The 23,395-nt window shown below is 44.3% G+C and overlaps 1 protein-coding gene across 2 annotated transcripts in view; it reads left to right on the top strand.

The window, feature by feature from the left end:
• The first annotated feature begins 3,489 nt into the window (after positions 1-3,489).
• Positions 3,490-23,395, top strand: part of pamr1b (peptidase domain containing associated with muscle regeneration 1b) — a 37,817-nt gene continuing 17,911 nt past the window's right edge. Inside the window, exons 1-4 of one of the 2 annotated variants that reach the window (XM_079603994.1) lie at positions 3,490-3,926; positions 10,033-10,209; positions 11,068-11,193; positions 12,658-12,772. In XM_079603994.1, coding sequence (XP_079460120.1) covers positions 3,800-3,926; positions 10,033-10,209; positions 11,068-11,193; positions 12,658-12,772 — 545 coding nt within the window. In that variant the 5' untranslated portion in view covers positions 3,490-3,799. Of the gene's footprint in view, positions 3,927-9,801; positions 9,950-10,032; positions 10,210-11,067; positions 11,194-12,657; positions 12,773-23,395 lie in introns of those variants that run through there. The other variant, XM_079603995.1, reaches the window with a different exon arrangement.

Below are 23,395 nucleotides of genomic sequence, written 5' to 3'. Positions count from 1 at the left end.
GCAAAGCACTTGCAGACAAACAAATAAATAAATAAATGGTAACACTTAACAATAAGGTTTCATTAGTCAACTACATTAGTTAACATGAACCAACAACAGCATGTAAATGGGTTACAACAGTATTGGCGTTTGTTGGACACTAGGTGGTGCTTTGGGGTAATTTTCACTGCACAAATGCCTACACAATAAGGCAAGGCTGTTGACTACAAATTTAATTTCAAATGGAAAAAATAATGAAAATGAAATTCTAAATTTGCACACTAAGCTAATTGATTATTTCAACGAAAAGTGCATAATGGGCAGCGCGTTCAATGGGGTCCCTTACAGAAACGAGTGAGGGCCATGTAAAACTAAAGAAATATAATGCACACTGTTGGTCAGTATTTAGTTACAGCTTCAGAAGCATGATAATTTTCATTTGCTACAAGCAGGATACACAAGAAGTGTGTTCAAAGCGGATGTGCAGACGGTTGTCGTGGTAACAAACACCACAGCAATTCAATTCACATGTATTTGTGTAGCGCTTTTCACAATACATATCGTTTCAAAGCAGCTTTAAAGAAAATGCATGTCTACTGTACATTACAATTTAGAGTGATCTGTGTGACGGTTTCAGTGAGTAACTCGTTATTTCTGAGTTGCAGGTGATTGGCTGAAGGGAGTGGTTGTACACCTGAATGTAATCATAACGCTCTATAAAAGACTGGGACAGAGTTGAGAGCGTGGGGGGCTGAGCTTGTGCAGTTTTCGTTTGCTCTGTACTTTGGGTCTCCTGTCAAGAGGCTATCGGAGAAATCATGAGATGTGAGGGAGATCACCGCCGCCTTTGAGCCATCTCCTTTGGAGTTGGTTGTTGGTTCTGGAGGTTTCTGATCTTTAATGTTGTTCTGTCTTATACTGATAAATAAATTCACTTATTAATTGGCTGTGGTGTGTGTGGTGACTCCCTTATGTTGTTGCGATTCAGAAGAAATCGTAACATCTGTTATCAGAGGTGACTGTCTAAGTTATGTATTTCAGAAATGTACATATACAAATCACACAGTTAGCTAAAATGTATTCATTTAAACAATGTATTAATTTAAGGCAAAAACAATCAGCTGATTGAAGTAATGAATATATGTTTGTTAACAAATGATTAGGATATATAGAAAAATGTGGCATTGGTGCATGTTGATTCAGGGTTTGCTTCATCAGAAGTCCTCGTAGCAGTATATGCCGTCTCTTCAGTGTAGAGCTGATACAATTGGTGTTATATTATCATATTTTTGTAACATATGAAATATGATTTTCGAAAGACAAATTGCTGTCTAATATAACTCCCAGGGCCCGTATTCATAAAAAAATCTTAATGCAAAGAGTAGCTCCTAGTGACAAAATTCTAAGAAAAAGCTACTAAACTGTGATGGAATATTTTGTTCAGGTGATGTCTGTTTATTTGTTAATCTAGCCACTGTACTAAATCCAAATCTTGGATTGTTTGGTTATTTTCTATTAATTTGCAGAGATGCCCGGCCATGGCTGCTTTTAGAGCCTTTTTATAATGGGAAGTGCTGTCTTTCCACGTGATTCTAAAGACCTCTAAATGAGTTTGTTTCCATTTACGCTCTAGATTACGAGTTTCTCTTTTGATAGCATGTGTAGCACTGTTGTACCATGGTGCATTACCTTTGTCTCTATCCTTTTTTAATCTGACCCTTGGCTTTTGGGGTTTGCTCACTACCACAGTGTTTGTGACAGAAGAACTGACCAAAACCAAAGTCCCTGTAAAGGAAAGTTGATTTACTCTGCGGCCATATTTGCAACACCTCCGGGAAGCTATTTCGTTATCATAGACCAAGTCTTATGTATTTCAATGGGGGATCCCTGAAATCTCAAAAGCTGCTTGCCAGACTCACAATTAAATAACACATTTCAAATATCCTTGGTGCTGTCGGGGGAGGATCACTGTCCTTTCACCGAGTTCGCTGACTACACCTTGCAGTCCTCCCTCACAATAGTTGTTGAGGACATGTAACTTTGATAGAAGTAATCTCTCTGCCTTCTCCAGACAGGACTCCTCCTCCCAGCCCCGCAGACCTTAACTCAACGCCTGAGCCCGCCATGTATATTAAGCCCAAGCCAAATCCTGGCATGGACTAGGTACTTCTGGTATGATCCTCTCTAATCCTGTCACCTGTCCACTCTATTGTCTCCATGTTGGTTTTGCGTAGTCCCTTGAATTTTCTAGATGATCCACTTCCACCCTGTCACCTGTCCAACCCATTGTCTTCTTCGCCGATGGCTCTGTCCAGTCCCCAAGGCTCACCTGCTCTGCTGGTGTGGTGCAGGTCCTCAGCTCTGCCCCCACTGCAGCCTCCCACCAGCTCTCTGGCACCGCCTCAGGTCTCCTCTCAAACAAGCTCTACAATATGGATCCCCTCACTTTACCTCAGACTTTCAGGCCCATGACTTCACCTCAGCATGTCAGCCTGTTGGCTCCGACTTCATTCTGCTCTCCCTCAGTTCTGTCGTGGTTCGACATTACTCTGGCTCCCCTGGGCTTCCTCGTCCCTCCAGACCCACCTTGGTCACTCTTAATCCTGGTTCCCCAGCAGATGTCCCATCCTCCTGCGCCTCAGCCCTTCACCCCTTCACCCCTTCAGCTCCACCAGGTTCCTCAACCCGGTGGGGTTCCCTTCCGGCCTGTGACTTTGTGATGGGCGGTCATCCTCATGCATTTGCAGGGTCTCCACTGTCGTTTGCTCCGTCTCCGTTGGTTGGCCCCAGTCTCCGGTCAGTGCCGCTATGGTGTTTCATAGTCCCATAGTTTCCTCCTGTTTCGTCTCCCACGCCTGCCCTCATCCTCCTCCGAAATCCCCTCCCTCCATCGTTGCACTGTTAGATTCGGTGCCTTATGGGAGGGAGGAGAACTGTTAGGGTTCTGTCTTGTTTCATTGTGTTATTGTTCATGTGTCTTGGTTTAATGTAACCCTTTCAGTTTAGTCTCCATTGTGCCTAGTTTACTTTCTGATTACGTTTACCTGTTTCTCATTTGGTTCCTTTGTTTACTTGTGTATACATACTCCCTGTTCTGTTTAGTCCTTTGTCGGTTCTCATTTTTGATAAATGAGGTTAGTGTACAGTATGTCTCCTCTGTGTATATTCCTGATTCTACTCTCTGAGTTAATTAAAGTTTGACTTTGACTTTGATTAAACTTTGAGTTATCCTGCAACATGCATTTGCTCACTACCACAATGTACGAACCGTACAAAGAGAACCCACAAAGATGGCAATATCCAAAATCCTTTTCCTTGAGGGGACATTTTATGAGGAAAACGGTTCATAAATCATACTAACTGATGTTTTGAAAACCCAACGTGCGTGTGTGTGTGAGAGTGAGTGTGTTTAGTTTTATTCTGTGTTTTAACAGCAGAGCTGATGATTAGTGGAGACTCTTACAAAGCTGGACTCTGAAACCTGAAACCAAGGGAGGGGAGAGAAACAGAGAAGGAAAAATCACAGAAAGAGAGAGATAGGAACTTTCACTTTTGAGTATAGCAGATTTAAAGAGACAAAGAGGGGACACACTGAGGGGAGTATGCAGGGCGAGAGAGAGAGAGAGAGAGAGAGAGAGAGAGAGAGAGAGAGAGAGAGAGAGAGAGAGAGAGAGAGAGAGAGAGAGAGAGAGAGAGAGAGAGAGAGAGAGAGAGAGAGAGAGAGAGAGAAAAATAGAGTGGGAAAATGTGAGTCAAGAGGGAGGTACAGAGTAGAGGTGATGTAGTTGAGCTCAGAGTAAACAGAGCTTCAGACAGCAGCATGTGTTTCTCTGTACAGCTGCAGGGCCGCGGGAGCCAGCGCAACCGTCACAATCTTCTCTCTCTGCCCGGCTTCACCCTACTCATCATCTTCCTCCTGTTGGCCCAGGGGACGGCCTGGCCATATGGTAAGTCTGATTTAATTGCTTTTAAAGAGTCATGGAGAGTCACACTCTTTTGTTGTCTGAGAGTCAATGTCATGAACTGAACTGTTCCTCTCTATTTGAGTGTGTCTCTTTCTCTCTTTTTTATGAGGTATAGAAACTGTTCCAGTCTGTCTTCGTGATTGAAAACCCACAGTTATTTGTTATTTGGCATTACCTTAATGTATCATATTCTCTTTTGTGATGCTTAAAAAAAATATCTCATTTGATTTAATATAATATGAAATTTGAAAAATGTATTGTCAAATTCCAAAGTGGGCAAAAGGCACATGTTTAAAAGTGATTTCTCTACTGATGTTAATGAAACATTTAGATAGAATAGACATAATGTAATGGTGTTGCTCTGTATGTGGCTTCAAATCCAGGAATCTAATGAAAATCTGTGTAAAAGATAAGATTGAACTGAGGCCAAGAACTTCATGATTCCCTTTCAAGGGATTTTCCTGGATTGATCTTACAAGACCCCAAGATGCTATTCACGCTGAGACTGTTCCTGGCTCAGATAAAGAGACAGATCATTGCCTTTGTATTCCTATGCTCATCACCTTTTGGAACAGATCAGGCAAATACAATAAGAAGAATGGAACTCTTCACATTCACATCCTCAACTCACATTTGGAAAACAAGAAGTTCAATTAAAGGTTATGCCTTACCACACATGGGAAATTTATAGAGTGCTACATTTGCACAAAACATTCCCCAGCAGAGGCTAGTTAGGCAACAAAGACATTCATATTGCACTGTGGTTTCCTCTATGCGTGGGTGAAAGTATATAGAGCTCAGTGGTGGTTATTCGGAGTGAGAGTTTTTTGTTCCATGGCTGTTAATCCATTCAGGCCTGTGGAATATTCATCTGCTATCCTAAAATGTGAACACTAACATGTCAAGAAACATCGATAGCAATAGATGCTGCAGTCACACTGCATTAAACTTGATCAGGGTTCGATCATTTTAAATTTTTACGCTTGCTAAAAATTTGCAAGCGTAAAGCACAGTTTGTTTACTCACATTATCTCTAATCCCTTAAATTGTGTAGATCAGGGCATAGATCTTAAGGGAAGGGTTTCTCAGCCCTGCTCCTTGAGCCCCAGAACTGCACAGTTTCCCTAATCAAACACACCCGATTCAGGTCATCAGGTCATCGGTAAAGATCTTTAATGGGTTTAACAGAAAAATGTGACTTTCAAAATGCTCCAGAACCAGTACTTTAGGAAAACCTTGGCAAAATAGAAAAGGCAGCTTCTGGGTCTTTTCAGAAAGTTGCTAGTTCTCTGAAAGTACTACCCCAGAACTGCCAAAAACAATGCAATTATATCATTTTTTAGGAAATATGGAGTAATGAAGAAAATGTTTTTTGCAGTGAGGGAACTGAACCTATCATTTTGAAGGTATGCCTAAATGTTGTAACATTATGCTGGGTACCTTATAATATTTTCAAAATGTGATAGACCACAAACATGAGGACAAAAAATAGGACAACCTATAGTGGTGTGCCATGATGTGCCAAAGACTGCACACACACACGAACAGATTTTCAACCAGAGTCTCGACTGTGAACACAGGAAATCTCGCAAAATCTCAAAAGAGATTTCAGAATAAGCAAGGCAATAAATCCAGGAAGAAATTGCGATGATATTGTTTGGAATGATTCTCACAGAAAATTCACGGAATTCTCCACAAATCAACAAGCTGATCCTCCATCTCTACGGTCCACATCAATTTCACGTTGTGCTGCTCCATGACTGCGTTTTTTATGCTTCCGTCTTCCATCATCTCGCTTTCTGACTGGATATTGCTCGATTATCTTTTGGTGTGTACCCAGCATTATAGAGTTGAATCTTAACTAGAAATTGGACAAGAACCTACTGTCGGCATTACAATTCAATATATAAATACTTTGAAATGTATCACTATAATAAGAGCATTACATGTAATTCTCTCCATGAGATAAACTGTACATCCTAAGCTCTGAAACTCCTGTGGCCGTTTTACTAACACACTGAAACAGTTACAGACACCTCCCACACTACTGTTTTTCTGAAGCAAGCAAACACACACAAACATGAGGTCATCGGGCGATTAGATCACAGCACTGGAATATTTTCTCTCTTCCATGTCTAATGTGTATCAAAGTGTATTTTGAATTTACTCAACCATGCAGGCTAAACTAATCCTGGACGTTTGTTGTTGTTGTTTTCCCTTGTCTGTGTGGGTGTTACAGTTTGTCATGTAAACCCACAAAAATGTTGTTGTTCAGAAAGTTTTTTGGGGGAGTTAGGGGTTGTGAAAGACTATAGTCAGCTGAGTAATGTTTGCATCCAGCTTGAGGAACACATAACTTGATTTATTAGAAATCATTTCAACACCAAAGCACCTCAAGAAACTACCTATAAATACTAAACAGCAACTGTTAATTTCATTATATTCTCCAAAAGAATTCCATTAATTCCTGAGACATCCCTCTGGAAATACCAAAGCAAATCTGGCAAAGTTGTCTCAAAGCGACACTCAGCCTTTTCACTAAAGGCTTCACTTTACTGGTTCTCAAGAGGAGAATGAATCGACCATAACACAACAAACAGCTGTTACCATGGAAAAATACCACAGTGTGTACACGAGACAAAGCTCACAACTGCACACACAATCTGACATCATACAGTATAAAGCAGGAGTGGCGAGCCTGGAGGTTTCTCTCTGTCCCAAATCTTTCTGCAAAACTTCGGTTCCAACCCTGCTCCAACATCACCTTCCACGTAACCCAGAACGCCTCGACTGGCTGATTATACTTGTGTTTTATTAGGCTTGGAGCTGAACTCTGCAAAATGGCGGCCCTCCAGGAGCAGGGTTGATATAAAGAAAAGCAAATACTGTAAATACTATAAAGTTATCTCAAATATGGTAAACAACAAGGGCATTTAGTCTTGTTGTAAAGTGTTGCCATTTAATTTACCTTACGAACACCTTTTGATGATGCTTTGTGCTTTGCTGATCTCACGTGTGCTTCTGATTTTTTGGCACCTATATTTTTCACTGACAGAAGTGGCAGTTTTTGCACATCAGACGTTCTGCTTCAAAAGAATACCAACTGGGACAGAAAGGGTCAGCACTAGCAATAGGCAGAGTTGGCAGTCGCCCTAAGGCCGGGGTGTCACGCTCAGTTCCTGGAGGGCCACAGCCCTGAAGAGTTTAGTTCCAACCTTAGTAGTTTTCAAATCAGCCTGAAGGACTTGATTAGCTGGATCAGGTCAGTTTAATGAGGGTTAAAGCTAAACTCTGCAGGGCTGTGGCCCTCCAGTTTGGTAGGGCCTAAATCAATATTTGGTAACCCACCAACTAAGACATAGCCCACACTTTCCACACACATAACTCGATTTTGACCTGTTTAGTCATCATCTTTGGAGCATTTGCTTGTCAGTGTATGAGGCCAATAGGCAGAGGCTTCTTTCCTGACCTCTGGTTGTAGTAGGGATGACATTTTCCAAACTGGCATAGTGTCTTCTACAACAATCTATGACGTATATTCTTCCTCTCTGCCATCACTATCACTGCTTCCAGGGCTGTCCCAAGCATGGGGTACGGCCTAGTGCGAGGTGGCGGAAGCGTGCATTAAAAATGACCAAAAACTTTACCATTTGGACGTACAATGATTTTTTAAATTATTAATTTCTTTATTGAATTTATATGTATTTCCTAGTCTAATATGAACTCAAAGCCTTGACAGCATGTAACCTAACATGTGCTAATGTCTCCTTCACTTCATTGTTGCCAAAAATGTCAAGCACGTGATGTAATTTGATAATACTACATTTCTTTTGGTTAAATATTATTATTGTTTATTTTTTAAATGCAATTTTTCTCTGCTTCATTTATGAATGATAATACACCAGAGGGTAAAAAAAAAATTATTTATTGCTATGTATATGCATTTATTTCAAGATGTATTCATCTATTCTTTTACTTTTCCATGTGCAACACGGAATAGAGGTTTGCTACAGATGAGCCAGATCAACTGGATAGTTATTTTTATCGATTCTCATTATTATGTAAAATGATTTTGTAGCAACCACAGTTTTCCAGAAAAAGAAACACAAAGCTGAGTCCAGCATTTTATGTGATCCTTCCTCACAGCATCATCATCAAGCCTGGATCCATCAAGAACGTGCTCAGATTCTAGGTTGAAGACACCCAGTGGACGGCTGGTTTCTACTATAATGCCTGTTTATTTTATAATCACTGAGAAAATCTTGTCTCTGCAATAACTGAAAGTTATTTGGGTTACGTTTACCAACCAACGGCTTCTACAAAGAACGGAACAATCCAGGGTCACGTTTCCCAAAAGTATCATGAGCCCAAGAAGACGGTATTGACTCACAATATGTTGCCTGACAAGGACCTAAAGCCAGTGCCCACCGCAGACCCAGAGCCAAAGCTGAGTCTGACCAGGTGTGTGAGAATCCCATTGTCCACCCAGGAGCCTGAGCCTATGGCCACACTCTAAAAAATGCTGGGTTGTTTTAACCCAATTTTGGGTAAAATATGGACAAACCCAAACATTGGGTTAAAAATGTAATGTAAAAATTTAACCCAACGGCTGGGTTTGTCCATATTTTACCCAAAATTGGGTTGAAACAACCCAGCATTTTTTAGAGTGCATTGTCTGTCCCGGAGCCTGAACCTGCCTTCCAAATACCCACGAATACTAAGCATGAGCCCACTGCAGACATGGAGCCAGGCCTGTTGGCATGTCTGATCAGGTGCGAGAGCTGGCACCCATGTCCAACCCTATAGGACTTTCAGTGGAGATGGCCCAGAGAGGTGTCCCATCAATCCTCCTTGATTTCCCCACGGTTGAACTATTGGATTCCCTGGTCACCTCCTGTTCCCAAGCGTTACCTTCGTTGGTCAAACTCCTAACTCCTTTGTTGCCGCTGGATTTGCTCAACCCAAAGTCTCTTTAATCGCTTCTGGTTCCGCTTAACCCCAAGTCTCCTTCGTCGCCGCTGGTTCTGCCCAGTCTCCCGCTCCCTCCTCCTCCTCTGACTATGCCTTCAAGCTCCTTGGCCCTGCCTTGGCTGGACCCATCAAGCACTCCTCCTCTGGTTCTGCCCAGCACTGCCTCCTTCCCTCCAGCTCCACCATTGTCCTCACTCCCACTGGGTTCACCCCGATCCCGTGAACCAGGGGTTCTGCTTTGGCCCTCCAGTCCAGCGGTGTCCTCCTGGGTCTCCACCTCTCCCACCTCCACTTCAGTCGGTTGGGCTCCTGACTCCTCTCTCCATCTGTTCCGCCATGGGTCTTCGTCCTAATGACTCCTCCTCATGGACTGTTCTGCCAAAAGTGCATAATAAACACTTCATAAAAATCATGTTAGTAAAGAGCCCACAAACATTAGAAACACATTAACTGATGTTCAAATGGTTTCCACTTATAAAATTCTTTATTGCTTTCATGTAACTTTAATAAAGTGCTGCTCATTGTCTATAAGTGTTGTAAATTGTTAGTTCATGGTAACTAACGCAGTAACAGATGATACAAATTTAAGATATTAATATTTATAAATGCATTAGTATATGTGCTGTAAGTGTAGTTCAGATGAAGATGATGAAAAAGGTCCAATCAGGTTTCTACAAACTCAGGTAATCCGACTGCGAGAAGGCAACGTAACACTGTGTCTACACACAAAACAATATCAGACACTGAAGTGAGCACAAAGAGGAACTTAAATACACAGTGATGATGAGACAATGACAAACAGCTGTGATGATTAATGTCCATGACAACTAACGATTAGCGGGAGTCTAGGAACAATGGAAACATGGGAAACAGGTGACTAACGAATGCAAACTGAAAGTCCATTAAAACAAAACTAAGTACACAGAACGTCACAGAAAGTTAACATGAACAAAGATGAACTAATGCTGTATACTGATCTTGTTTCTTGTTAGAGTTCTTGTTAAAATTGCCAACGTTATTGTAAAGATAGAAGGGTATGTTCATTTTGATTATAATGAGTGTCACTGTAATTGATCATCAGTAAGTACTGCCTATGATATTGTGTGCTGCTTGTCAGATTACAGGCTCCTGTACAGCTACTGTCCGGGGCCCGAGTGGAGTGTGATGTGCCGGGGGTGCTGTGAATATGATGTCATCCACTGTAAATGCCCTCTTCAGGGGTATCCCGTAGGGTACGCAGTGCCATGCTGCCGTAATGCTGCCAATGAGTGCGATCCCTGCATCATACATCCAGGTGAGCAGATAACACACAAACACGTTTGCAGATTTTCCTCTTCTTGTGATGCATGTCTTGGTTTGTTCATGGTTTTTCACTCTTAATCAGTTGATCCTATATTTGTAATAATTCTGCAGCTCAAAAGCAATCAAACACCTGGCAGAAATATAAATGTCAAATATGTCCTTCAGTCCATCCTGGTTTATGATTTGTTGATTTTGCTCAATTTTTTCCCTGGAACCCTGTAAACAAAGAAAAGAGTCAGTGCATTCCTTCCATTTGGATTTAATGGTTAAAGGATTTTTTTTTTCCCTGAGCAATAATGTTTGTCACATTCTTGACTGTGTGATGTCTATAAAGCATTTTACAGCAACAGGAAAATGAAATGGTCTGGTCTTAAAAAATGTCTTTACATGCAAACAGCCAGATGTTTGTAATCTAAAAAATGCCTGAACTGCTGTTTACAGTCAGAAATGTGGATCTGGCTCTGTCTCAGAACTCACCCAGACTGTACAGTAGTATCATAGGCACTCCTGTCTCAAAGTCTCAGATTTTGCTGATTTCTCAAATGTCTTGGTCAAAATGTGAGGCAGCAGTGCATGTATCATTCATACAAGAAAATCTCATACTTTTTTTATGGCAGATAATGCTGACTTGAAGAATAATTCCAGTTCATTACAGCCTAATAAGACTGGATAGAAACCGTCAGTACTCTAACCCTACGATTCCACCATAGAGGGTTAAAGGTCACACGACATGTAGAACACATCATTCTGTATGTTCTGGTAATATTACTGGCCATCTCCCAAATGATGAACGGTGGTGGTATCTCTGTGTCATAGAAAACACACAAATCTTCTGCTTTTTCCACTTCAGGCTGCAGCATATTTGAGAACTGCAAGCGCTGTAACAACGGCACATGGGGCCCAAGGGACGATTTCTTTGTAAAAGGGCAGTACTGTGCAGAGTGTCGTCCAGGATGGTCCGGTGGGGATTGTTTAAGTAAGTTCCTTACAATATACAGTGTCCATGCATTCAGAGTAATGACAGATTTAAAATTCATCTGGGAATTTCTTTCTCTGAAACATGACTGTGAAATGCTCAGTCTTTGCTTGCTTGTTTAAAGATGACTTGTGAAATGCTTGTATTTTAATTCAGTTTTTCCTGTATCAATAATCAGCCAGCTTACCCAGATAAGTGAGGGATGATGTACAGTTGCCAGTTGCTATCTCAGAATAACCCCCCGACAGGGTGATCCGGATCAGGTCTTGCATCAGCTGAAGGGGGTTTATTCTGAGATAACAACCGGCTGGATGTACAATATCCCGCTTATTACACGGATACTTGCCACATAACTAAACAATTAGACATCAGGTTAAACTCTAAAGCTTCTGCGGAGAGAGCAGTTGTAGCTAGATGGACATTTAAGAGAGACGGTATACAGTCATATCACTTATTACACAGCATTTCGCCACATAAATAATTAAGTAGATAAGAGATATAGATTTCAGATTAAACTGTTTTAAAATCGTACCTGTTTGTATTTTATAATCCAACAGTGTACAAAACAATAGTCACAAAATGGCAGCAGCTGCATATAAAACAAGAGAGAGCGAGTCCACGATACTGGATAGCATAATTAAATAACTCCTCACAAAATATTGATTTTACTGAGTTTTAATATTTTATTACCTCACCAAATGCAAAACTTCCATGAAGAAAAAACATTCCTAGCAAGCGCGTAACTTCAGTGACCCGGATGAGCCTGCGTTTCTGTTTTCAGCGGTTGCTATCTGGGAATAACATACCGCTGGATGGCACTATTGACCAATCAGAATCAAGTATTCCATGAGATATGCATCATTATTCTTAATCTCTTTGCTCATATTCACACTCACCGGCTGAGATGTAAAAACACAAAAATCTTCCATATATGGAGCAGCTTTAAGCTAATTCACACACACCGACAGAAGCCGACCAACGCTGCCAATCACCAGATTAGCATGTCACTTCTCAGACATTCCTCAACCCAACGAACACAGACTGAACATGTTCAGTTGGAGGAAAACAAGGAGCAACACATTGATTTGACAAACGTCCCCTCCAGAGGGAGTCAATCTCTCCAACAGAAAACACCTTGTTTGTAGTCCTGCCATTATTTCTGTAACGGAGCTATTCACCACATTTACATAATGCCATCCGCTGGCTACTTCAGCTCGCCATCAAACAAATAGTTATGTGTCTGGGAAGAGTTTATCACTATGTCAAGTAAACGCCGTTTTGTTTTGTTTTTCACTGTCAGGGCAAAACATTATTACATGGCCATGAGGAGTTGAAGAACCAGTGGTTCATTTATGTTTAACACTATTCTTCAGCACTACAACCTTTTGTTGTGTTCTCATCAATTCTCTACTGTTCAAATCTATGTCTAAAAGCTTGTAAAACTGTCTATGTCTCCTTTTTGAGCATGTGGAGGGATTATTCATAAGAGGCAGGGTCACTTGGTGCTGGAGAGTTACCCAAACAATGCCCGCTGCGAGTGGACGCTAAAAGTGGACCGGCCTTATACCATTGATCTGAGGTGAGATGAGAACTAATATTACACGCGCACACACACACACACACACACACGCTGGGTTTCCATGTTTTATGGGACGCTCTATAGACATAATGATTTTTATACTGTACAAACTATCCCTCTGGTGCTCTTCGTTCATTTTTGACCAAAAGGTTTTACATTTGTTTTTGTTAGAATTTTTTTCTTCATCAGAATGGTACGAAACTTGGTAAAGGTTTTGGCACTTGCTGTGTGAAAAAAAAAATAATGGACCTGATTTCAAACAGGTTAAAATGGTCCTGAAAAAAAAATAGTCGCACTTCTCTTCTGTCAAAAATGGCCGCATAGGAAATGAATGGGAGACAAATTTCACCTAGTGAAAACTTTTGGTACTGCGGCCATATAAAATCTTAATGAAAGCAAATTTTTTGAGATATCAGGCAAAAAATTTGAAAACAACTTGTTTAGATTTTTCTCACAGGTTTAGAGTAAAACGTCTCAGGTTACAACTGTAACCTATGTTCCCTGAGAACAGGGAACGAGACAATACGTCATCGACGCTATGGGGAACGCCTCAGGCGTGACAGGTGTCTGAAATCACAATCAAATCACGGCAATCACATTGACCGGCGACAGCCCGTGAATCATTAACGTGAATGATTAACGTGCGACCTGGAAGTATATAAGGGCGCCTTGCAAACATGACAAATCATCCTTCGTCTGAAGGGCTGTTTGGTAGGCAGGCCCCGAGGCATGGCAGGGAGACGTATTGTCTCGTTCCCTGTTCTCAGGGAACATAGGTTACAGTTGTAACCTGAGACGTTCCCTTTCGAAGGGAACTCAACAATACGTCATCGACGCTATGGGGAACGATATACCCACTCCGCCATGCTGAGGGGAGTGCATGCCAGGAGGCAGTGACAACTGTCAGAACCAGCAAATTCAAATGAAATGCAAGAACCACTCACCCTCAGGTCACACTGGGCTGTCAGTGACAGCATTCCCTACGGTCATAGCCCAAGCTATAAGCCTAGCAGGAGGAACTCCAAATATGTAATCCGAAGGCCTACCTGGGCCTGCTCAAAGGCCTAGGACCACAACTTCAAATTAGAAGGGGTCCCTTCTAGGGAATGTGGCTAGGGAACCCGAGGGAACCCCAGCCAGTCACTATACGGGGGAATATACCACCCGAAATGCCACCAGGACGGCCTGACCTGGTGTCACTACGTCGGACACTTCAGTCTAGCCAAATTCCTGTCTGTCCGGAGACAGAGCCTCTGGACATTTGCCTTAGGTAAAGCATCCAACCCGAGGGACTGCGAAGCTGGCAGTGAACCTCAGGCCGGATCTCAGAGACGGGATATCCCGGAGAGTATGACTCAGCATAGTGCTTTAAACCCTTGCTAGAGAGGGGAGTTTCTCTACTCTATCCACGGATCTACCCAGTGTTTGTGTTTGAAACACTGAGGAGGCCTGTGAAGGCCTAGGGGCTGATCTAACTGGGAGGCCTCACGAGAGGCCTACAACCGTCTGACCAGACTCAAAAGTCCAACACTCATAGTGACCCTCAGTGAGGGGAGCAATGGACCGACTGGTAGGAAACCAGGCTGTAGGCAGAGTAAGAAGTTCCGGGAGGGAACCAGAAGCAGAGGATGAACACTTCAGTTGAGCCAGGGCACGAGCTCGCTTTTAGCAACAGCCTAATAAGGCCAGCTGAACTGAAAGCAGGCGGCCACTAGCTTCCAGAACCCAGCATCGTTGGGGAACCACTCACAGGGAGGCCTGGCGAGGCCTACTACCTGATAACCACAGTATGTGGGAGCTCAATTCAGGAAGGCCTGGTGAGGCCTGTAACCTGATAACCCCAGTATGTGGGAGCTCATGACCAGGAAGGCCTGGTGAGGCCTGTAACCTGATAACCACAGTATGTGGGAGCTCATAACCAGGAAGGCCTGGTGAGGCCTGTCACCTGATAACCCCAGTATGTGGGAGCTCTCATGACCAGGAAGGCCTGGTGAGGCCTGTAACCTGATAACCACAGTATGTGGGAGCTCTCGTGACCAGGAAGGCCTGGTGAGGCCTGTAACCTAGCGACCACAGTGTGTGGGAGCTCAAAACCAGGAAGGCCGGATGAGGCCTGTAACCTAATAACCACAATATGTGGGAGCCCACATTCAGGAAGGCCGGGTGAGGCCTGTAACCTGATAACCACAGTATGAGGGAACTCACCTTCAGGGAGGCCTGGTGAGGCCTACTACCTGATAACCCCAGCATGTGGGAGCTCATGACCAGGAAGGCCTGGTGAGGCCTGTAACCTGATAACCACAGTATGTGGGAACTACCTTCAGGGAGGCCTGGTAAGGCCTACTACCTGACAGCCACAATACTTGGGAGCTCACATTCAGGGAGGCCCGGTTAGCGGCCTACCACCTGATAATCACATTACGTGAGAACATGCCTTCAGGGAGGCCCGGTGAGGCCTCCTACCTGATAGTAGGTCAGGCTAGCTGTCCAGTTGCCTGTCCTTTGGGCTTGCCTACAGGGAGGCCTGGTAAGGCCTACTACCTGATAGCCACCGTAAGTGGGAATTCACCTTCAGGGAGGCCTGAGGAGGCCTACTACCTGAAAGTAATCTTAAACAACTGGTAGCTATGAGCCCTGAATCTGGGTGACGGTTCGAAGGCGGCCTGCTAAGGCCAGCCCACTAGGGACTGGCCTATCAGGGAGGCCTGGTTGGGCCTACTAGCTGACAGCAAGTCAATCTGCTCCAAAGGTACACTGTTGGGAATCATACCACACCAACAAGTAAGTCCCACAATGTTGGGACTCACTTCCGAGGAGGCCTGTTTAGGGCCTACTACCCATCAGTGAGTCAACTGCCCGAACCACCAAGGCCAGCAACACTTTTTTGAAGTGAGCTGGCCTACAGCGCCCACTTGGGGGCTGCCCATACAGGAGGCCTGCTGAGGCCTACTACCTAATGGCGCAGCCTTCGTTGGCAGATAAGCTGTTTACACAGCGCCTACAGCATTCTGGTACCTAATCACATTGCCCATGGCAGTGTACTCAGCAAAAGCGCTAGCACCCTTTGAGCAAGGGGAGTACAACATACGCCACTCTGCCTCAATGGAGGCCCCAGAGCCAGGGGCCTACCATCTGTAAGCATGGACGTCAGCTCATGGCAATGCTCTGGCTTCAGGGGAGCGTACTTCGACCAAAAAAGAAGTGAAGGCTAGAACTTTCCGCTCAACCCGAGCCATAGTGGTGCGAGGTAGGATAATACAGAACTGAAAGTGAAGGACTCAGACCTGCCCTGTATCACAGGGGAATACTCTCCACCTCACCCTGAGGTTTACCAGGGTGCGGGCCCGCCAGTGGCTCTAGGGGTGACAGAAAAAGTATCTGTGCCCAACCTAGGGGAGTGGGGCTTGTTTGTGAGCCAACCACCTACAACCCGACGCTCGAGCAGTAGCTCAGCGAGGTGAGTAAAGCCTATACTGGCAGCCCATATCCGTATGCTAGTTCTGCACGGCAGGGTCGGGCAGACAGACCCAGCCTCTTCGTGAGGCGAAAGGCGGCCTAACCCTGCTCAATAAAGACACATTGTACCGGGGAGGCCTATTTGAGGCCTAACCCAGGATCTTTATAAACCATGCCTCTGCACCACGCTGCATTACACTTGTCGCCCCAGAATGCAGAGAAGGGGGCGGGCCTTGGCCTAACGACTCCCATTGGAGGAGGCTGTCATACAGGGATGCTAGGAACCTATATTCACACAGTGAAGGTTCAGAGGCATAAATGCTTAAGCAGAGCGCCTCCACTATCCCTGGCACAGCCTAGGCCAGCTACAGAGGCGGCCCTGGTGAGGGCCAGCCTGCAAGCATAGATCTACCTGAGGGCTCGGAGGAGCCACAGCCTTACTAGAAAAATAGTTATTATTTCATACAACTGGCTGCAGAATCGCTCAGCCCACTGAAAACCCAAACAGAGCTCAAGGGGGCGATGTACTCAGGAAGGAAGTCAGACGGTCCCATGGACCGGACATAAGATCTATCTGAAGCACTAGCGTCAGTCTATACTCCAAGATGAAAATCCTATGGGAGGGAGACCAACTACTCTACCCTGAGGTGGCTAACAGCCCGAGGGCTAAGATAGTCGTTCTAGCCACCTAAAGGGGGACTTCAGGGCCCTAATAATCCAAAAATGTACCTTACATGACCCCATAGCTCTATACAGGGAACGAGGTCTGTAGAGAGATAAATTTTAGTGTTAGTTGCACACAAAATTACTCTTAAAGAAGACCACTCAGCTCACCTGCGGCGTGCGAAGTGAAGACTTACCAGACAGTTCTTTATGAACATGGGGTCTACCACCTTTACATGCCTGAAAGAAGCACTCTCCTAACCAAGCAGAGGCAGGCCAACAGAACATTGTTCTAACCATGAGCCCAGCCTCAGGCCTGATGTAGAAAGCGTCTGGGGAGTCGGGGAAGAGAGGAGAGGGCTAAGATATAATCACGCCCTCAGGGGGAGGTGATCCATGCCGATGCTGTGTGCAATCGTGCTGGATCACCTCCCTCAGATCCCTCTTCTTGCGGGAGTTGCACCTCTACAGCGATCTACTCCTCCACGGAGGAGGCGCACGAGAGGCGACACTGGCTCTCTGGCCCTGTCTAAGGTCCCCGGACCATGATGGGCCAGGCCCTCCCGTCTGTCTGGGTGTGGATACGGATCTCAGCCGTATGTATTTGTCCTAATACAGCTGAGCGCGCCCTCGCCTCTCTGAACTTTCCAGCCACCGCCTACACGGAGGTGCCAAAAAGCTCAGAGGGCGAAAGCAGCGAATCGAGGAGAAAGACTTTCTCTCTTCTCCCCGATGTCGGCCAGGTTCACTCCGTGGCGCAGCTCAGTAACCGCCTCAGGGGCCCCACCCCCTGGACGAGATCCCCCAGCAGATTGACCTGGTGTACCTGCAACACCGCCATGATGTGCAGGGTAGCACCGGCCTGACCCGCTGGCGTGTATGCTCTGCCATTCAACTGGCAGGGTTTGAGCTCTCAGTGTAGACGCCTGTCCAGACACGAGATAGTTGCAAACGTCTCGTCAATGGGCGGCATCGACACATACCCATGCTCTCCTATCACCTCAACATCAGTGAGACTAGCCCGCTGATGTCGGTGGACACGGGCAGAGTATGGGTTCTTCCATGTCCTCTCGATCTCAGTATGAGATCGGGAAGAAATGAAAGGCTCACCTGAGCTAGTGGTTTTATGACTGGGGAAAAAACGCTCTCATAGTGAGCGATTTTTCCCCCAACGTTACCATAAAACCACCAGTTCAGCATACACGGGGCAGGGTGGCTGAGAAGATCGATTATCACCACCCTCATCAGCCATCTCCTGTTTGTCCGGAAAAGCACTCACTGCCTAATCTCGTCAGCCGCCGCATCGCCTGAGAGGATTATACCCCTCTCAAGGCGATCGGCGGGCTTCATCTGGGATCCCTTTTTTTTTTTTTTTTTTACACCCAGACGCTGAGCCCTCTTCTCTCAAGGAGAGGGCCAGACGAGATCGGAGCGTTCTCAAAGAAAAACGCTCGCAATTGTACAGGCAGTTCCCTCAAGAACTGCCTGTGCGCGCTCTTCCTTCCCAGACAGAAAAAGCACAGTTGAAAACACTCAGCCTTCTCAGTGCATTTCATAAATACCTGATTTTCAAAAGCGGTTACAGACAAAACAGTCCCTGAAGACGAAAAGATGATTTGTCATGTTTGCAAGGCGCCCTTATATACTTCCAGGTCGCACGTTAATCATTCACGTTAATGATTCACGGGCTGTCGCCGGTCAATGTGATTGCCGTGATTTGATTGTGATTTCAGACACCTGTCACGCCTGAGGCGTTCCCCATAGCGTCGATGACGTATTGTTGAGTTCCCTTCGAAAGGGAACATTTTTTGAAAATGTATATTTAATATAACTTTTTTTTTCATAACAAAATACGTAAGATTCTGTTACTTTTTTTACGATCACTTTTTAAAACTTTTTTCACTTCAGCAATAATTTATCATCTTTGAAAAGAGATAATCATCTGGTTGTCTGGGCATCTGGTTGAGATAATCATCTGGTCATCTGGGCATCTGGTTGGAAACTTCACTTTCTTTCTCCATCCACATATCAAAGCTGCAATCTAAGGTCAAAGCCAAGCTTGGTTTCCTTTATAGAAACCGCTCTTCTTTCACTACTTCGGCCAAACTTACTCTAATTCAAATGACCATTCTACCCATGCTAGACTACGGAGACACTATATATAGGGTTGCTTGCAAGTCCACTCTATCAAAACTTGACACTCTTTACCATTCTGCTATTAGGTTTGCTACAAATGCTCCTTTCAATACACACCACTGCGCACTATATTCTTCTGTTAACTGGCCCTCCCTTCACAATCGCCGAAAAATTCATTGGTTCACCTTCATTTACAAGACCCTTCTCGGCCGTTCACCTCCTTACTTAGATCACCTGCTGCAGCCAAAGACTGTCACTTATAATACTCGATCCTCAATTCATTTTCAATTAAGCATTCCCAAAACCAACTCTGCCTTTGGTCTAGCATCTTTTCAATCTTCTGCCGCTCGCGATTGGAACACGCTGCAAAATATTATCAAACTGGAGACATTCATTTCAATTGCATCATTCAAAACTATTATATCATCCTTGTTCACGGATATATGCAGCTGCTTCTCTACATAGTTATTATTATTTTTATTTTTTTTATCATCCATTATCACTTCTATGCTCAAAAAGTGAATAAATGGATTATAAATACAGCAAAAATATAATTTAGTACCATAAAATACATAATATTAAATAAAAAACTTTATCGAATGAAAATATAGTACATTAATTTCTTTTTCTTTTTTTTACGACCGTGAAGAGTACCAGAGGGATACTGTTTTGGTTACACTTTGTTTTATGGTGACATAGTTGCATTGCACTTATTCAGATAAGTACTGAGTAATATTAATTAACTACATGTATTTACTATAGAGTTAGGGTTTGGTTTAAGTTAGTTACTTGTAATTATGCATAATTTACTGTTATTACAATAATAAGTACATGTAGTAACCTGTAACTACGTAACTTTAAATTAAAGTGTTATCGCTGACTTTTTTAATTAAACACAAAATACAAGGTAACAGTAGCTTGTTTGCAATGAATTAATTTTTTTTTTCAGGTTTATTTTTCTTAAAAACTTTCTTTAAGTTCAAAACATTATGCCATTAATGGATCTCTTTGACAGACGAATGGAACACAGCACAGACATGCTCAGACAAGACTTCACTGCCAGGAAACCTTATGTTTTCAGTGCAAATGACAGTTTACAATCCTAATGATTATCCCATCTTGGATTCTGCCTGCACTGGGAGCCTGTAGCTCTTACTGAACCAAACCAGCATCTGTGTATAATGCAGATGAACAAAGAATTTACAAAAACGTACATATTTACAAGTTTAGACAGATGTAGAAATGTACAATATGGACTTGTTGACAGCATCGGAAACATAAACAGTTTGATGTATTTACAGCTGTAAAAGTGAAAAAATATACAAATACTGCAATAACTTTAAATACAACACACCTGAATATAGATATTTTTCACTCTCCTATCTCTAAACCCAACCCTAACTATTTTATTTTTTACAGTATGAAAGTCTTATCCTGATCCACTCCTGTCTCTTTGAGCATATAACATTTGAAATATGATGTGTCTCAGATTCTTGTAAGTCTCCACTCAGAGGAGTATGGCAGCTACACAACTTCTCATTGCTTACTCACGGAACCAAAGTTACATACAAAATATCTTCTGAAGACACTCGAGCCAAAGCCTTAGAGGAACCTCGAGGGGCAACTCATAGACCTTCGAAATCGCATCTCTTACCCAATGTAACATTCTTTGCTTTGTAGACACAAAATCTTTGCTACCACCACCACCAAAACAAACAAACAATTGGCAAAACTTGTGAAATCTTTCACTCTTCTGTGACACAAAAGGTTTGGAGGAGAAGAACTGCAGTGTGGTTTTTCAACAACTTGAGCAACTTTGACAACATTGGGAGCAAAATCCATAAAGGAGGAGCTCACGGATAAAGCCTGTAAATCTCCAATTTTCTAGACCGGGCTTGGAAACTCTGGCCCTCGAGACCCATATCTGTGCCTCCACTGGAGCAAAGCCCTGAAATGACACAACAGCAGGGGATATCCGACCCATGGTCTGGTCCAACACAAGGGGCCCGATGTGAGCACCACCTGTCATAATTACAGTGCCATAAACACACAAGTTGTGGTCTGACTCTCATCCTCTGAAGGTAAAGTTACATGGAATGTGAACTACTCAAGTTAAGCATCCTGAACATAATGAAATAAAAGAGAACAAAGGATTGTTGTTTGTCCCATGTTTTACTACATATCCAACTAACTCTGGATACAATTAACATCAGATATCCAACAGTTACAGTGGTGAAGTTAGAGGCAGCTAGGAGAGATTGGAAGAGAGCAAGATAAATCTGTAGGCTTGTTCATGTTCCAACATCGGATCCCCAAAATCCTATCCCATGTGGTGTCTCGACAGCTGCAGTGGACCGGGGAGAACTGAAGCCAAGAACAAAGTCCTTTCATCCTGAAATGCTCAGTCAGTATGATAGCCTACACTATTAAGAGTGGCCTGAGCGTGTTGAACACCCAAGTAATCACCGCACTTATCATGTGTGTCTTCACTCGTAATAAAGCGAGGACAAGAAACCATGAACGTACAGAATTGCATCGCGTTCACCCTAAAGAGTAATAATCCGCTTGATGTGGGTCGCTGAACATGATGAATCCGGAGAATAAGAAAATAGAAAATAAACGTGCAGATAGTTTTCCTTCCTGAGAAGATGAATCTGAAGAAAATCTGAGTGGAGACGGATGTCGAGGGTCGCTTTCGTAGTGAATCCAATGGAAGATGCGTGATGCAGATTGAATGAATGATATAGACTTAAACACACAAAGAGAAAACGTTAACACAAGACAATGAACAGAAGGGGCAGAGGGCTTAAATACCCAAGGCTCGGTGATTAACAAGACGAGGAATAGGTGTGTAACTAATTAGGGACTATGTCAACTAATGAACAAACTAGAACACAGGCAAAAACTAACACTGAAAACGTCTCGGTTACGTATGTAACCCTCGTTCCCTGAGTACAGGGAACGGAGACGTGTCGTCGGGGAGTTCCCTGACGAATTGGGATCACGCTAGGGAGACCAAATGCCTACGAGAGAATTAAAACGAGCCAATGAAAATTGGCATGCAGGAATGCATTCCGCAGCCCGCCTACCAGCGCGGGCATAAAAGGCGGAAGCAACGCATGCATAGTCCAGTTAAGCTACCCTGCAGCAGTTTCTGAATAAGTTGCGGGAGCTAGCTAGGAATCACACTGCTGTTCCACAAGACCCGCTCAGTGGATATTGGATAACACTGGGAAACGTGCCCTAACCCAAAAAAAAGGGGAAGGGAACGCTGCGGAAGTCCCAGCCTGCCTGAGGAAGGCCTGGAATACACACATGTACTAGCCCAGTGGAATAGTGAAACATATGGCAGTCCCTGAGGTGGTCCCATCCGAGGAAGTGGGAGCGAACTCAACAGGAACGACAGAAAGAGTCTGTCTAGGGGAAGACACGGCTGAACTGCACGTGGCATCAAGGGTCACAGTAGAGACCACTAGAGAACACCCAGTCCACTAGCAACTTCACTAGAGGTAGCAGACCTGGCGCTGGCAGTCCGCTACGCCAGGCACCGGTGGGGTGATGGAGGAACTCACGAGGCTCACCGACGTTGGGCGCCAACGGAGCAAAAAACGCACGTACCTGGCCGAAGCGCAGGATGGCGTAGCAAGCCGACACAACCTATTCCCTCGCACCACTGGCCGTAGCGAGCACTCGGGAGGAAACAGGTTCCACACGCAGGCTATAAAACCTAGCGAACGTGTTAGGTGTCGCCCAGCCCGCAGCTCTACAGATGTCTGTCAGCGAGGCGCCTTGAGCCAAAGCCCAGGAAGCGGCAACACCTCTAGTGGAGTGAGCAACCTGGGAGGACAAGGCTCACCCAGAGACTCATAAGCTCGGGTGATAGCATCCACTAACCAGTGAGCCAACCTCTGCTTGGAGACAGCCTTCCCCTTCTGCTGGCCTCCATAACAAACAAAGAACTGATCTGAGGTCCTAAGCTTTGCGTTCTGTCAACATAAACCCGCAGGGCGCGGACAGGACAGAGAAAAGCTAGGGCTGGGTCTGCCTCCTCCTGGGGCAGCGCTTGCAGGTTCACTACCTGATCCGCGAAGGGGGTGGTAGGAACCTTGGGCACATATCCAAGCCGGGGTCTCAAACAACGTGAGAAAGGCCCGGCCCGAACTCTAGGCACGATTCGTCGTCCGAAAAAGCTTGCAAATCCCCGACCCTCTTGAAAGAGGCCAATGCCAACAGGAACGCTGTCTTATTGGACAGGATATTAAGCTCAACTGTTGACAAAGGCTCAAAGGAGGACTTTGGGGCTCTGTTCTTAGCACCAGAGCTAGGTCCCAAGAGGGTACAGGGTGCAAAACGCGAGGTGGATTTAAC

The sequence above is a fragment of the Phoxinus phoxinus genome (assembly GCF_949152265.1).
Source record: "Phoxinus phoxinus genome assembly, chromosome: 25".
In the NCBI taxonomy this organism is placed as follows: Eukaryota; Metazoa; Chordata; class Actinopteri; order Cypriniformes; family Leuciscidae; genus Phoxinus; species Phoxinus phoxinus.
This window is presented reverse-complemented; position numbering and strand designations above follow the sequence as displayed.